Consider the following 15,741-nt stretch of genomic DNA (forward strand, 5'->3'; position numbering starts at 1 on the left):
CACACACACACACACACACACACACAAAGTGAAAGGCGTGCAAGCCGCCAGGTAATGTATTGTATTGTATTTCCTGGCTGTCGTGGGAGAGATAGAATGTGTTGAGTGCAATTCATTTTATGATTTTATGTGACAGTACAAAAAAACACAGTATGGCCTAGGTTCACACGACTCTAGTGTCCAATTAACACAGAAAAACTGTTAGGAGAGGAAAAAAACAGATGTTCTTGATCTTGATTTTCATTCGCCAAAATCCACGCCGCATCATATGCACCCTGGTCTGCTATCTGAATTACGCGTATTTACACGAGGCAACAGAGCGGGCCATGCGAGGTCCAAACTCGGCAGAAGAATGCTGAGCGGGTCCCCTTGGAGAAAACCCAGATGTCAACAAAGCCAGCGCGCAAAGTAAACCGCCAGTAAGCGTTTGTTGAACACGGGCCAGCTGTCAAGACAAGTCGAGATGAAATCAACATTGTCTGACGGACAATGAAAATAAACCAGTGACGCCATCGGAAGGTGACTAATTAGGCGGCATCATCAACTCGTTTACCTGAGCAAAATATGCCAATACGATAGGCTATGAGAAGAATTTACATGAAAATGTATGGGAAATATATACAAGCATGGGAAGTATTTGGACTAAAGCGGAATTAGACACTCATACACAGAGGCACAGACACACAGTCTACATGCACACACACACGCTCTCTTCCTCCATGACCCATTCACTCCCCCACGCACTGCTTACAACCTATAAACCACTGCCGGATGACGGAAAATCCTTCTTGATATCCAGCAGCGCCAATGGAGGCATGAACGCGGGATTACAGCCGTTCGTCGTGTCTACAATTGGATGCAAGAATGACGAGGTTGTAGAGGACTTTCCGTAGAATTCATCAACTGGCAAGATTTTTAAGAACGTAGCCTGCGTATTTTGGGTAAGGAAACGTTCCAACTTCTGACTGTGCGGGAAAACTAATTAGGCAAGGTACGACGGATTTAGTGAACCTATCCATTAAAATGGCAAAAATAGACAGAAAATGAAGAGATACAAATTTTTCACGTGTTTTGATCTTTAGTGAAACTTTTGGAATGAGTCAAAAAGTCTCGATTAGTGAAATAGAAAAGTTGTTATTTGCTGGTATATGGGCTAAAGACAATATCCTTGTCCAGTATAGCAGTGCATTGTTGTAGTGCATTATTTCTGTATAGTGAAACAAATATGGTTTTGGGTCTCGCGTGGAAAATTGTGCTTTTTCAGTTACTATACGCTACTTGAAATTCGAGTTTCTAGACAAAAACCGCGCTGCATTCTCTGGAATGAAAATATGTTATTAGCCTACTTCTTGCATCGTCTATTCCGAAAATGCCTTCATTATAAAGCCATCGAGTGTCTATGGTTTAATTTCTGACACAGATGGAGCTGGTAAATGAAACACGTTTCGACTGTGAACTTGTATGCTGTAGTGCATGTTCTCTCTAGCTCGTAAAAGTGTCTACGGTGTGTTTATGCCAAAGATTTTGCGCACAATATGTGCGGACTGGTATAGGTGACTGTTTTACTGTTTCAGGATGAAATAGCCTCCTTGGAGGGATGGCGTAATGACATAGCAGAAAAAGTGTGTGTGTGTGTGTGTGTGTGTGTGTGTGTGTGTGTGTGTGTGTGCGTGCGTGTGCGGTGTGCGCGCGCGCCCGTGCATGATAGATAGATAGATAGATAGATAGATAGATAGATAGATAGATAGATAGATAGATAGATAGATAGATAGATAGCTTGTGTGTGTGTGTGTGTGTGTGTGTGTGTGTGTGTGTGTGTGTGTGTGTGTGTGTGAGAGAGAGAGAGAGAGAGAGAGAGAGAGAGAGAGAGAGAGAGAGAGAGAGAGAGAGAGAGAGGGAGAGAGAGAGAGAGAGAGAGCTTGTGCAGAAGGCGATGACTACAACACATGCTTCCCGGTCTAACATCTACCCCATGCAATGGATGGACGTAGGGGAATTTTTGTACTCCGAGTAGGCCCACTCATGGTTCCAATTCTTATTCTAAGTGCATGGGACAATAAATCACCTAGTGTCATCCCAGGCCCATGTGTATATTCTTCAGTGTTATTTTAACAACTAATTTTTAACAACTAGAAGAGTGTTCACTTCGACTCTCATAGGTGTTGAATCGATTAACACGGCAACATTTACAGAGTATGTTTATACCGTACGTCATGGAAGATGTCATACCCCATTCCTCCCAGCTCCTGTCCTTCATCTAGCCTCCTCCACCAGCTCCTCTTGTTAGTGTTTCAGCTGCAGCAGACATAAATACTATGGATTGCTTGAGTGCAGAGGCGATTTTTAGGGTCATTTGATGCCCCAAGAGAAAATCTGAAGGAATGAATGTTCGAAACATATCACCACCCCTATACTGTAGTTTAAATTGTGTTGCTCACCATCGTGTTCTCAGCCTTTTTTTTAACAAACGCCCACTTGACCTCATCATAAGCCTCCCAACGCCCCCTTGGCATCATCATAAGCCTGCCAATGACCCCCTTGGTATTGAAAAATGAAATGGATTAATGCCCTCTCAATGGGAACTAAGCCCTGCCCCCACTTAGCTGTATCCTGTCAACGCCCCCCCTAGGGCTCCCCAATGCCCCCTAGGGGTGCTGTACCACCCCGTTAAGGAACACTAATCTAGTGACTGGGGGTCCCAAGCGGCTGACTACTTATCCTGGTGACAAGATGTGCCTCTGCTTTAGTGCAACACTGCAGATCAACCAAACTTGCCCAGGACCCCTGTTTCCTCTTTGACATTGAATGAGGGGTTTCTAAGGTTACTCCTCATGTCTTTCAGAATGGGGTAAATATTCATAGATGTGACAGATTTTTATTTTGCTTAATATCCTGGAGCACTGAATATTGTTTTTTGAATGGCTGTTATAGTTTATTGTTCGTGTGCCAAGTGTTTCTCCTTTCCAGGAAGTGCCCTCGGGCAGAGCAGTAATTGAAAAACAGAATGTAGCTCAAACATCATCTTGACAGAGGATGACCTTCAGAGTCAAGGCAGGTTCAGGTAGCAGTTGGCTTATAACTCAGTGCAGTGGAATAAATATATTGTATCTTTCAGACGGATAGTCTACTTTGCTTTACAGGAACGGTCAACAAATATGGGCGGCATCTGACTGAAACACGTTTCGACTGTGAACTGTGTAGGCCTAGCGCATGTTCTCTCTAGCGCATGTGTCCATGGAGTGATTATGGCAAAGATATTGCACACAATATGAACAGACTGGTAAGTGACTGAAAGATATTGCTCACAATATGTGCGGACTGGTACAGTAGGTGACTGTTTTATTATTTCAGGGTGAAATGACTGGTCCTTGGAGGGATGCTGTTATGTCAGAAAGTGGTGGCACTGCTGTGGGTGTGTGTGTGTACTGTATGGACTAACATCTTGTTGAAAGAGACCTTGAGGGTCAAGGTTCAAGTTTCAGCTTACTAACATCCTGTTGAAAGATACCTTGAGGGTCAAGGTTCAAGCTTAAGCTTCTGGATAGCAGTAGGCCTGGTATAACTCAGTGCAGTGGAACAAAATAGGCTACGTATGGCACCTCTGTCTGTCCGGCAGATAACCCACTTCCCTTTACAGGGTTGGTCAAAAAATGTGGGAGGAATCTCAATCATCTGTTAATGTGTACAGGACGAAAAAATGATCAGGATCATCTTCTGAGATACTGTTTGCCACTTTTGAAATCTTTCTAACCTACAAACACAAAGTACCATAACGTAGGTTGTTAGCTTGCTAGCTCTCCATCTGTTTTTTTTTGTGCTGTAGCATTCAGGACGGTGGATACGCACAGGAGCGTAGCAGCAATTTTTGGGCCGGCCCTATGTACAATCAGCTCCAATGTCAGAGTCTTGAAAAGTCAAGCATGGGAGATTCTGTAAGATTTTTGTCCTTATCCTAGCTTAAACGCTGCCAGAGTCATGATAGTTTTGACAGTTATTTACAGTGATGGGCAACCTGGATTCATTAATTACAATCCAGTGGCACATATTCCAAATTACCTTTTTGTTTTTTACTTGCCCAATTCAACTACCGTACCGTAGGTGATCATTCAACCATCTGATCACCTGGTTTAATTGGAAAGGTAAAACCAAGTCATTACCAAATGTTTTTGTAAAGTCCTAAAAATGCACTTAGAGGGTTTTGCATCTGAACCTCCCTTTCCAAATCCTCATGCTACCCGTGCAGCCAGGGATGCCAGGAGTGTGAAGTGGCTAAAGGTGTTTAACATGACCTCCTGCTCCTGTAGTGGTTACATTACACTCATCCATGCCTTTTCCCCAAAGCGACTTACAGTAATTTACAAGGTATTGCTACAGTCCCTGGATCAATGTGGGGTTACGGTATGTGCATTGCTCAAGGGCACATCAGCCATGGATAGGGTTAAAGGGAGCGGTATGGGTGGGATTCGAACCTGCAACCCTGTGACCTTAAGGCCATCTCCCTAACCATTTGGCCACGGCTGCCTTCTCTCAAGCTCAAGTTTCAGTTTTATTAAAATAGAAAAGAAAACATCATGAAAAATAAAACAAAATAAAATAACTATGTTGTTCCTGCAGTGCCTCAGCAGTCAGGATGGCTGTGCGCCAGGTGGTGCTGCTGGTGTCGGTGCTGTTCTGGGTCGGTTCCCATGGCGACACTGATGGATCATGGGATGAGATGGGAGGATGGGACGTGGACCTCACAGATGACAAGTGCTGTAAAAGTGAGTATGAAGTTCATTGTTAGCTCTTTTTCTCTGTATTACTGTGTGTGTGTGTGTGTGTGTGTGTGTGTGTGTGTGTGTGTGTGTGTGTGTGTGTGTGTGTGTGTGTGTGTGTGTGTGTGTGTGTGCGTGTACTAGACCAATGTACCTTCGTGAGGCTGCTGCTATTGGAGCACACCCACAAGCTGGGGCCCTCGCTCCATGTAGGGTCCAAATCGTGGACCACACATATTTTGACCCCTTTTGCTGAGGTAGTTTTGTTGCTACTGATAAAAGTAAAAGTGTAAAAACATTTTCTCACTGCGAGGTTAGGGTTTGGGATTGTTTTGGTTTGGGCACAGTTTAGCATTCTTTAGCTTTTGTTGGGCTTAATGTGAATGGAAGGGCCCCACAAAGATATTACCGCAGAGATACACCAGCGGCGATGCGATTCAAGCGACAGAGTGTAGCAGCAAGCGATACGAGAGACTGAGGAGACTAGAGTATGTCCGTACAGGCAGAAGGCAAAGCATTCAAGCATTCCCATTGGCTGTGGTCACTGACCTCTATACAGTCATTGGCTGTTGCAGCTTGTCGCCGAACCGCGTCATAAAAAGTTGAAAAGATTTCAACTTCAAATTGTCGCGCTCGTCGCGCAAATCGCTCTAGTCTCCAGAATCGCTTTTGTCTCTCGACTCAATACAAAGTCAATTACTTCCGTCGCTCGACTCGCTCAGATCGCCGCTGGTGTATCTCTGCGGTTAAGGTTGGGCTCTGTGTGTGTGTGTGTGTGTGTGTGTGTGTGTGTGTGTGTGTGTGTGTGTGTGTGTGTGTGTGTGTGTGTGTGTGTGTGTGTGTGTGTGTGTGTGTGTGTGTGTGCGCGAGCGTATATGCGTGTGCGTGTCGTGTGTGTTCGTCTATGTGTGTTATAATGTCAGACCTGGGCCTGACCCCTAACTGTCCGTGTTACCTAGTAAGTTTGAAGATCTCAGGGGTGCTGCTAAAGTTGATGGGCCTCTCTCCACCTCAGCAATGTGAAGGCTGGGGCGCCTGAACCTCCCTGACCCCCCTAGGGGGGTATTCAAACAACCTGGCTCAGTAGTAAACCAGGTTAAGTTAAACCTGATGCTGTGATAAATTATCTAATAGAAGAAAGAACCTGTATCTCATTTAGTTTCAACTAAATGACACCTGTGGTCTATATATGAGAGGGTTTACTTCTTCCTGTTGGTCAACTTAGACAGGTTTATCACTTTAGATGTTTTCCGTGATGGACGCACGGAAGTACTTCTTTTATATTCCCACAGTACTATGTTAAGTCTGTCATTAGAAAATAGATACCGAATGCTAATCCTACAACATCTTTGAAATTTAAAAAATCCTGAGAAAACACAAGACTGTGGAACCATAGAGCTGTGGGGAGTATAGAGAATGCAATTACGTGAGTCTATCACGGACAACACTTCCGTGACCAGGGGCACACTGAATTTTGGCAAAATCCGTGAAACTGACACAGATTTTGTGTCCGTGTCCATTCCACGGAATTCTGAGAGATCATGCTGTACGAGGTGTGCCCTCAACTCATCTGCATACAACATACCAAATAAAATCTCGGACTATTTACAGCTCTAATCCCTGTAGGATTTACACATACAGCACAAAGTTTTAGGAATCTACTCTTAAAACTTAGTTTTAAAAATATCCAATGAATGAATGAATGAACTTGCTGTATTAACTGACAAAACAAACTGTGTATGTTGTCTACACTGACAGAGGAGATCCTGTGTCCCATCAACGTGTACTTCGTGCTGGACACCTCTGAGTCGGTGGCTCTGCTGGAGAAGCCTCCAGGCGTAGTGGTGCGCAGCCTGAAGGACTTCACCAAGTACTTCGCCGTGCGCCTGAAGGACGAGACCTTCAACGGTGTCAAGATCAGCTGGAGCATGGGCGGCCTACACTTCTCTCAGGAAAACAAGGTCTGTTACAGTATACTGTCAATACAGTATTATTTGTGTGTGTGTGTGTGTGTGTGTGTGTGTGTGTGTGTGTGTGTGTGTGTGTGTGTGTGTGTGTGTGTGTGTGTGTGTGTGTGTGTGTGTGTGTGTGTGTGTGTGTGTGTGTGTGGAGGACAAAGTCTGTAGAAATGCACAGTAGAAATGCCTATCTTCGGTTGTTTGCTTTCAAAATGTATGCTGCACAAATTTGATGTTTTCACCAATGTTTACTATGTAATGTTAGATTTTCATGTCAGTGAAGGAGAATGGTTTGTATCTCTCTCCCCCCTGGGGGTCTTTGCATATCAATGGCAACATGTTCTGAGGCACAGGTAGTGGTGACTCCACTGTGTCTCTGCTTTTTGTCTTTCTCGTTTCACAAAATGCCCCTGTCTCCACTTTTGAGTGCAATTTGCTCCTTCCATTTCCTGTCTCTCTTTCCACTGTCTTTTGACACTGCTGTGATAATTTAGTAGGAGTTTGTTTCACTTCTTCCAAGACATTTGCAAAGTATGATGCTGGTGCGGGTGGCAGAGATACTGAGGTGGGTCTGTTTTGTATCAACAAGTGTTGATTCTCCGGGCATGTCTCCGATTGTGTCTGTGCGAATTTCAAAGCTGCGCTGGCTAATGACATATTATGGAGGCAACTCCTTTTGTACTCTAATTGTTCCTTCTCCCTTTTCCAGTTATCTCTGAAAGAGAACCTGGACTGCTTCCTGTTTTTTTTCATGTTCCTCCAACTGAATTTGGGCATACTGTACTGCTTTGATGAGATGTGGCAACAGGTCACGCTTTTCAGTATCTCTTGGCACATACTTTTGTCTCCTCAACTCCTCCCAAATTTTGTCATACTTTTCTCCAGTTCCTTTCCTTTCCTTTTCAATCGATGCAGCCATAAGCTGTTGTTTTTATGGCTTCCCATTGGACCCTTCACAGTGGATGTTAGCACTGGAGGTAATCCTCTGAAGTCCCCTTTCCTCCAAGGTCCATTATGTTTATGTCTTAACTCCTCCTTTACTGCTAAACTCCTTGAGCTTAGTTAGTTCAAATAATTCTTTCAATGATTAACATACAAAGGAGACTTGCTATTCAATTCACATAGAAATAGGCAACATTCACACTGTAACTACCAAATTCCACTCTTAACTAAACATCTGATTAAATCTCTCATGGTCAACCTACACCGATTCCCACAATGCAGTTGTAACAATCATAGCAACACATTCAACGAGGCCCATCACTTCAAGCACCATTTTCCCCAGCTATAAACACTCCAATACATAACCAGCAATGCAATATTCCCAAACAAATGCTACCACAATACTTCCCCAGCAACGTAACTCAGAGCAATGTAATCTCAACACAGTCCAGTATCCACACAACAATCAGCCAATAATATATGTGCCATCCATTATATCAACAAAATATGGGCCCCTCTGCCCAGCCATAATGATTGTCCGTAATTTTTTGCATGACCTTTGCCTTAAGCCAGTATTCCATATTTATTTCTTGTGCACTTTAACCTTAATGCTTTAACCATTTGTTTAGACATGCCTACAGTAGGGTGACAACAATAAAACCTTGATCTGCCCAATAACAGTACTTAGATAAATCATTGGTCTGCTTACCATTTGATTACACATTGTAGCGGCTGTTAGTTGTTGTCACCCAACTGCCCCTTCGTCCATTTCTTGTCTTTTTGTCCACCAGCTCTCCTTCTTTATCACAAGTCGGGGTCACCAATTGTTAGATTATAGCCATTTTGTTCCAAACGTTGTAAAATCATTTTCCAAACTTAATATGTGTTGGCTAGAATCCAGCGTGTTCTTTTTAAAGAGTCAGAGAGCATGGTGTCCAATTCTTGATTTTAGCGGGTTTATTTATCCAAAGCATCTGGCATGAAGTTACAAATAATTAAAGCATTTTTGCATTCTGTTCTCCTGTGACCTCTTCCTAACAGCAACAATCAAGATCATTTTTCTCTTTCCCTAGTGTATCTGTCTTTTTGTAGTAGAGTGACCATCCCCCGTCTGTCTCCAAGCTGTGGGGGCTCCCATTGTGTCCAGGTAGACCTAGGCCCCTTGGCCAGACCTCCTGAGGTGTGTCTTGATCACACAGAGAAAGTGGGTTGGATGTGGCTGATAACCCTTCGCAAAATATACAGCATATGATCATGACCCTTATTAAACATTCTCAATGTCAATTTACAAAAATGTATGCCAATATATTTTCAGTAATGAACTGGCCTAACTGTGTGTAGTGACCACTGTGTGCTGTGCTGTGCAGTGCTGCATCAGTTTACCAGCTGGGCTTTAACTTTTTACTACTCTACTGCTCTCACCTACCCTAATACACTGCTAATCAACTACCCGTCTCCTTTCATCTCCTGTCCTCTTCTCTGCCACCCTGTCTACTCCTCTCCTCTCCATCCCCATCTTGTCTGCTCCTCTCCTCTCCTCTCCTCTCCTCTCCTGTCCTCTTCTCTGCCACCCTGTCTACTCCTCTCCTCTCCACTCCCATCCTGTCTACTCTTCTCCTCTCCACTCTCATCTTGTCTCCTCCTCTCCTCTCCTCTCCTCTCCCCTATCCACTCCTCTACTCTACTCTACTAGGTCTTCAGCAGCATCACAAACAGGGACGAGTTCCTGCGCTCGATCGACCGGCCGAGAGCCATCGAGTACTTTGGCAAGGGCACGTATGTGGACTGTGCCCTTGGCAACATGACGGAGCAGCTGGAGCGCCACCAGTTCCCCCTGAAGACAGTCAAGTTCGCCGTGGTGGTAACCGACGGCTATGAGACGGGCAGGCCCTGCAACGGGATCAAGGCCGCGGCCGAGAGGGCCAGGGACCATGGCAGCCAAATCTTCTCGGTCGCCGTGTCAGACAACAAGTTCGAGGGCGGGTTGAGGGAAATCGCCAGTTCGCCGGTGGAGCTGTTTCGGGATGAGTATGTAGCTGTGGATACGCCACGGAGCACCAACATTCACATGCCGACCATCGAGAGGATTATCAAGACAATGGTAAGCTTGTATGGCTGGGTTAATTACTCAAAAAAATGTATCGAACCATCATCAATCACAATCCTGGTACTATTATTTCCTGTACACTTTCTGCTCATATTCTATGCATTCAACTGTGTGCATGCATGTCCTCCTTCTTAGAGGTGCACTATTACAGTAAATAGTCAGCAATATTTTGTGATTCTGCCTATTGCAGTCAATTACAGTTTTTCTCGATTGCTTACACACAATTTTCGTAATCAGTTCTCGAATTCTCAAAACTCTACACACAAATCTCCAAACCTCACACACAACGGGCAAAACTCTTCACTACCTCTGAAAAATGCACTTCTTGTCTCAAAACAATGTACTCTCTTCTAAAAAGGTCATTTTTTCTCAAATGACACACACAAGCAGTCATTTTAATACACTCTTATGTGAACCATTGAACAGTAATATGCACAAGGTAAAACTCTATACTCAACTTGACACACAGTAGAAACTTATTTTCTTCAGTGTTCTACTTACTTACAGTAAGAGGGTATTTTTCTGTAGTAAAATACTGAAATATTATGTTTAGACTTGGAGTACACAGATGTGTGTATTTTACATATTTTTCTGACATTTGAAAAATTGCACTTACAGTTTGTTCTGATTGCTAAAGCTCAATTTTCGCAACTTTGGCTGCTTTTGCAAAACTCTACACACAACTACAAGAACTTCACACCTATCTAGCAAAACACTGTAGATGCGTTGCAAACTCAAACTAAGGTTGAAAAACGCTATAAACTTTTGAAAAATTTGCATTTTTGTGTCAAATCATTCACACAAACTATCTTATAATAAACACACACACACTGAAACTACACACATGCAGTATAAATGATACACACATTTAGCTTGTGTTGTTCTTTGCACAATGTCAATCAATTGTAGATCACACTTTTGTCATGAGTACTTGTGATATAAAAACACAGGGGATGAGACTTCAATCATGGATGTTTATTTACGTTCCCCAAAGCAATCTAAAAAGATGTTTTTGACATGTAATTCAAATACACAAGAAAACACAATGTAAGTCTAACAAAAGAAATTACTGAACATCCATATGCCTTGCTGGATCCGACAATAAAATTTCATTGACATCACAGGCTATGTCTTCAAGTGCAAGACAGCGGAGAAAGTATCACCTTGTATCCAGTCCTGACATGCCGTCTGGTCAATATCAGTATGGACTCCTACAGTATATTCAAAACTAATTGTTGATTACCTGCACGTATCAACATAGTTGTTTTATGTTCTGAACCTTGTAGACCTGCTTCATGTGAATTTTGTTTCTTTCAACTAGCCGTGATATTGCAGAGATGCTCACATTATTTATATTTGCAAAGGTTCTGCCATGTTCTATTAGGCCTACTGAATTTCCTGCAGCCTTATTGTTAGCCATCACCATATTCAGAATGTGGGTCTCCTGCTCAGGTGTGAACACACAGTTGTTCTCTGCCGCCTGCTCTCAGAATTCTAGTAATTCTGTAAAGTAGCAATCCCATCACTTGTACATTACTGTATTGCACACATTACAGTCAGTATATACTATATTGTCTTTCATATACACTGTCTCTGTACATATTTGCTATACTGGGCTGTTGAGTATGAAATGACTCTACATACCGGTTCTCAGCGTGAAATGTTCTGCTTATGCTCTCTACAGTGTAGCAGCTCAGATTGGGTTGAACCCTTTCACCAGCTTTCCTTTAGCTCATGCCATGGTTGATGACATGGTCAACGAATGTGCCATCTGTGATTATGTGCCTTTGTCTCCTTTCTCTCCTTTCCTCACCCTCCTCTGATCCTCAATCTTCTGGTGTTTCTTTCTCCTTCCATTATTTTCTACACAGAAAGCTTACCTGTGACTTATTTATATAGCATGCCGGTGGCCAGGTGAAGAGATTATCTAAAGGTGTCTCCCCCTGTCACATATTGTCTAAGTATTGGTACTGTAGTGTTCAACATATCCACGAATGTGTATATTTTTCTAGGAGTGTGCTCATAATTTGCAAATTGTGAGTTGTGTTTTCAGTTATGCAAAGTGTGTTTTATAACATTACAAACTGAGTGCTAATCAGTTTTTGTGCTATTAGTTTGGCTGATTTGGTTATAGGTTTGTGCATCTGTGTGAGGACTTCAGCAAAAGCAGACAAAGGTTACAAAAAATGTGCTTTAGCGAACAGAAAAAACTGTATTTATCGTAAAATATTGGGTAACCACATGAAAGTGATCTCCTGTTACGTCCTGTATAACATATTTTGGAGTTCAAAAACTAAACAAATGTGTTTTCTCACTGCATCCACTCATGTTTTCATCAATATCACATTCAATGTGTGTCCTTATGGGGAGATGATTTCAGATTGTAAACCGTTATGTAGAGAGTCTGCCCATGTGATGAGGAAGTGAACATAGTATGGCGGTTGATTTTAGTATTTTGAATGACAGTGTGTTCAATGCAACAACCAGGGATTTCCTTCATGAAAATTGTTTGTAATCCAGATTATTGTGTGTAGTGGTTTGAAAAAAGTGCGTTTTGAAACTGAAATATGAGTATAAATTAGGAATTGTGTTTAGTGTTCAGTGACATTGGTTAGGGGAGTTGGGAAATGGATGAGATGTTCCGAGAATTGTTTGTGAAGTACCAGAAATTGTGTGGAAGCAATCGAGAAAAACTGTAAGTAGATAAAAAGAAAACAGCCATGGGTCAATTAGGAAAAAATACTGGGAAGGAAAGGCTATAGTGAATACATGAATTGTGTCATGGTTAATCATACAATCCCAAGCTTTGGCAAGTCCAGCTGCAGTATGCTATTTCCTGTCCTTTACGTAACACTAAGCCCCAGTTGTCCCTCGTTGTCAACAAAATTGTGCCAATGTTTTATGACATACCCTCTGTAGACACTCCCACTGCGAATGCCATGAGCCAATCAAATGCCATGTCAACACTGCATGTCGCTGCCCTGTCTTTATACCGAATCATGACAAGACAGTTTAATCTAATCTAAAATTGAATGAGGGTTTGGATGGAATGGCATAATGTCATACTGTATTTCACTATTCAATTAGAATTTCCAAGAATTGAAGTCGGGCCACACATTTTCAGCCATCACTAATGCGCTAATGACACTTCAAATCAGGAGTCAACAAATAGTTTTTTAACATGTTCCTCTGACCTAAAACTCAACCACATTGGATGTTCCGTGTATAAGACAAGCAAGAGATTCAGAAGAAAAACATGTATTGAACTGCAGTATCAACATTGCAATGTACTGTATATGGCTACAGTTTGGGGACATATCTGGACCACATGTAGACTGCGTCTGGGCCACATGTGGGCCACCAATTGAATAGGCCTGCTGCTGTATGTCATATTGCCTGTGGGGAACACTGTATTGACTCTGCTCTCTTTGTCTCTTCACAGAAATTCCGTGCCTTCCAGGAGGTGAGTGATGAGGGGAAGTACAGTGTGTTTGAACTGGCCATCTGGCTACACAGTAAAATAAATGCAGTGATATGTAAACATAGATATTTTCCCATTTTATTTTAATGTTAAATTAAACTGAATGATCATCCTAAGGGCCATAGAAACATACATACTGTACACACATGGATAGATGCGCATGCACGCACACTCACACGCACGCACACACACACACACACACAGACACAGACACACAGACACACAGACACACAGACACACACACACACACACACACACACACACACACACACACACACACACACACACACACACACACACACAAACACACACACACACAGGAAAAGGAGCATACATCAGCAACTAGGCCTACTGTAGTGTTCTTTCATGGCAACCATGTTTGGGCCACCTTTCCGCTTCATGAGGACATTAAGGATTAAACAGTTTATGTTTACGATCGCTAATGTTTAACTTTTTTGCTATCCTAGGGATATTAGAGAGCAATCGGTCTGTGTTTATCTCTGCAGTGTTTAAACTGCAGAGACGTTAGTGCGCACACGGCAGCTGTGAACTAGGTGGTCGGAAGGTCAGAGGTTTCGAATCTGGTATCAGTGTGAGGAATGGGTGTCCATTGTGGGTAACACTTTATTTTAGTGTTACATCTAGGTATTAGCACTAATGCATACAATGTTAATGCCTGCATAAGTAACTTGTAACTTACTTGTAAGGCATGTACTAAGCAAAAGCTAAGGCTTACTAGGTCCTTACTAAGGTTAAATTGGTAATTATTATTGTGCATGAACAAGACATTTGCGAATACATGCCTTACAAATGCTTGATTTTGCTTAGTACATGCCTTACAAGTTACTTATACAGTCACATTGTAGCCTCTGTATTAGTGCTAATAGATGTAACACTAAAATGAAGTGTTACCCCATTGGGGTAGTGTTGATTCAACACTTGAAGGGCAGTACTAACTAGAAGAGTGACACTCTCTTATTGTTGAATTAACAACTACAAAATGTGTCGTGGGTGGTGTCCATTCATCATGGCTGAGTGCCCTTGAGCAAGACATCTTAAAGCCACATTCCTCCAACAAGTACTTCACTGTACGTCACTTATGTGAAAGCATCTGGTGTGTAGCTTAATGTAATCAAATCTCTGTTTGCTAGTCTCGTGTTTGTGCTTTATGGAGACACAACTGAGTAAGCAGTCTGTGTTTATGTCTACTAGATTTTACCTTGATGACTGATTTTCCAACACTATGTTACTGACTAGTCCTCCTATCCTGTGTATACAGTATGTTTAGCAAGATGACTGATCACAATGCTATCAATCCGTCCATCCATCCATCATGTTGTGTCATTGCTGTGTTTCAGTTGCTGACAACTCGCATGCTGTGTAACTTATGTTTAAGTAGATGACTGGTCGCTATGCTACTAATCTAACATGGTATGTTGTTATCATTTCAGTGTTTCAAGCCCCAGTGTGTGGAACTGGAGGGCCCTCCAGGGCCAAAAGGACACAGAGGGCCAAAAGTGAGTTAACGTGGGTCAGAACATTATCAACACATGGGTCAGCCCCATACAGCATTATGAACATTTTAACCAGGGGTGTCATATCGGGAGGGTAAAGTGTGACTGAGTCACTAGGGCCCCATGTGTACAGTACAGAGGGCCCCACACAGTGTCTTGTGTTTTTTGTAGATATAGCCTATGGCTGGGGGGGGTTGGGGGGGGCATTTTAGCAGATTGTACAAAGGGCCCACAATTTGTTGCTACACCCTTGATTTCTAACCCTTCCATGCAGAACCTGTCATTGTCACCAAACTGGTAATGGCCATGCAAGACTATTGGTAATGTCATAGCAATGTTGTTATGATGATGTAGTTAAACTTTCTCAGAAAATAGTGAATAGGATCGTCAGCGATCCTATTGGCATGAAAGGTTTCAATACGTTACTTGAAAGCCTCAGTGGAGATGATCCTAGATCACTAGGAGATTACTAGATTACTTTTACTTCCACTTTTATTTGTTCAGGACAGTTTAACGATAGTGTATTTACTTAAACTTGTCCTGATGTTCTTATTTTATTTTATTTTATTTAGTGAATGCCTCAAAGGATATATGGTACATTAAGTACGGATTGTGTGTTCATCCGTGAGACACTTGACAATGTCCTAATGTTTGCTTCTTATTTTTCAGGGACAAAAGGGAACCATTGGAGCAGCTGGAACAAAAGGTCTTAAGGGAGCAGTGGTAAGACTAGACTTTTATTATGAAAATTAAATTAGATATTATACTATGTTCACACACAGAGACACACAGGCACACACAGAGATACACAGACAGACAGACAGACAGACAGACAGACAGACACACAGACACACAGACAGACAGACAGACACACATGGATAGATGCGCATGCGCGCACACTCACACGCACGCACACACACACACACACACACACACACACACACACACACACACACACACACACACACACACACACACACACACA

General features: G+C 42.5%; 1 protein-coding gene across 1 annotated transcript in view; it reads left to right on the forward strand.

The window, feature by feature from the left end:
- The first annotated feature begins 741 nt into the window (after positions 1 to 741).
- LOC134461415 (collagen alpha-2(VI) chain-like) overlaps positions 742 to 15,741 on the forward strand; it is a 37,126-nt gene continuing 22,126 nt past the window's right edge. The window contains exons 1-7 of the mRNA XM_063214341.1: positions 742 to 941; positions 4,615 to 4,760; positions 6,513 to 6,715; positions 9,348 to 9,755; positions 13,204 to 13,224; positions 14,694 to 14,759; positions 15,426 to 15,479. Coding sequence (XP_063070411.1) covers positions 4,631 to 4,760; positions 6,513 to 6,715; positions 9,348 to 9,755; positions 13,204 to 13,224; positions 14,694 to 14,759; positions 15,426 to 15,479 — 882 coding nt within the window. The 5' untranslated portion in view covers positions 742 to 941; positions 4,615 to 4,630. The remainder of the gene's footprint in view (positions 942 to 4,614; positions 4,761 to 6,512; positions 6,716 to 9,347; positions 9,756 to 13,203; positions 13,225 to 14,693; positions 14,760 to 15,425; positions 15,480 to 15,741) is intronic.

This window comes from Engraulis encrasicolus, chromosome 13 (genome assembly GCF_034702125.1).
Source record: "Engraulis encrasicolus isolate BLACKSEA-1 chromosome 13, IST_EnEncr_1.0, whole genome shotgun sequence".
Lineage (NCBI taxonomy): Eukaryota > Metazoa > Chordata > Actinopteri > Clupeiformes > Engraulidae > Engraulis > Engraulis encrasicolus.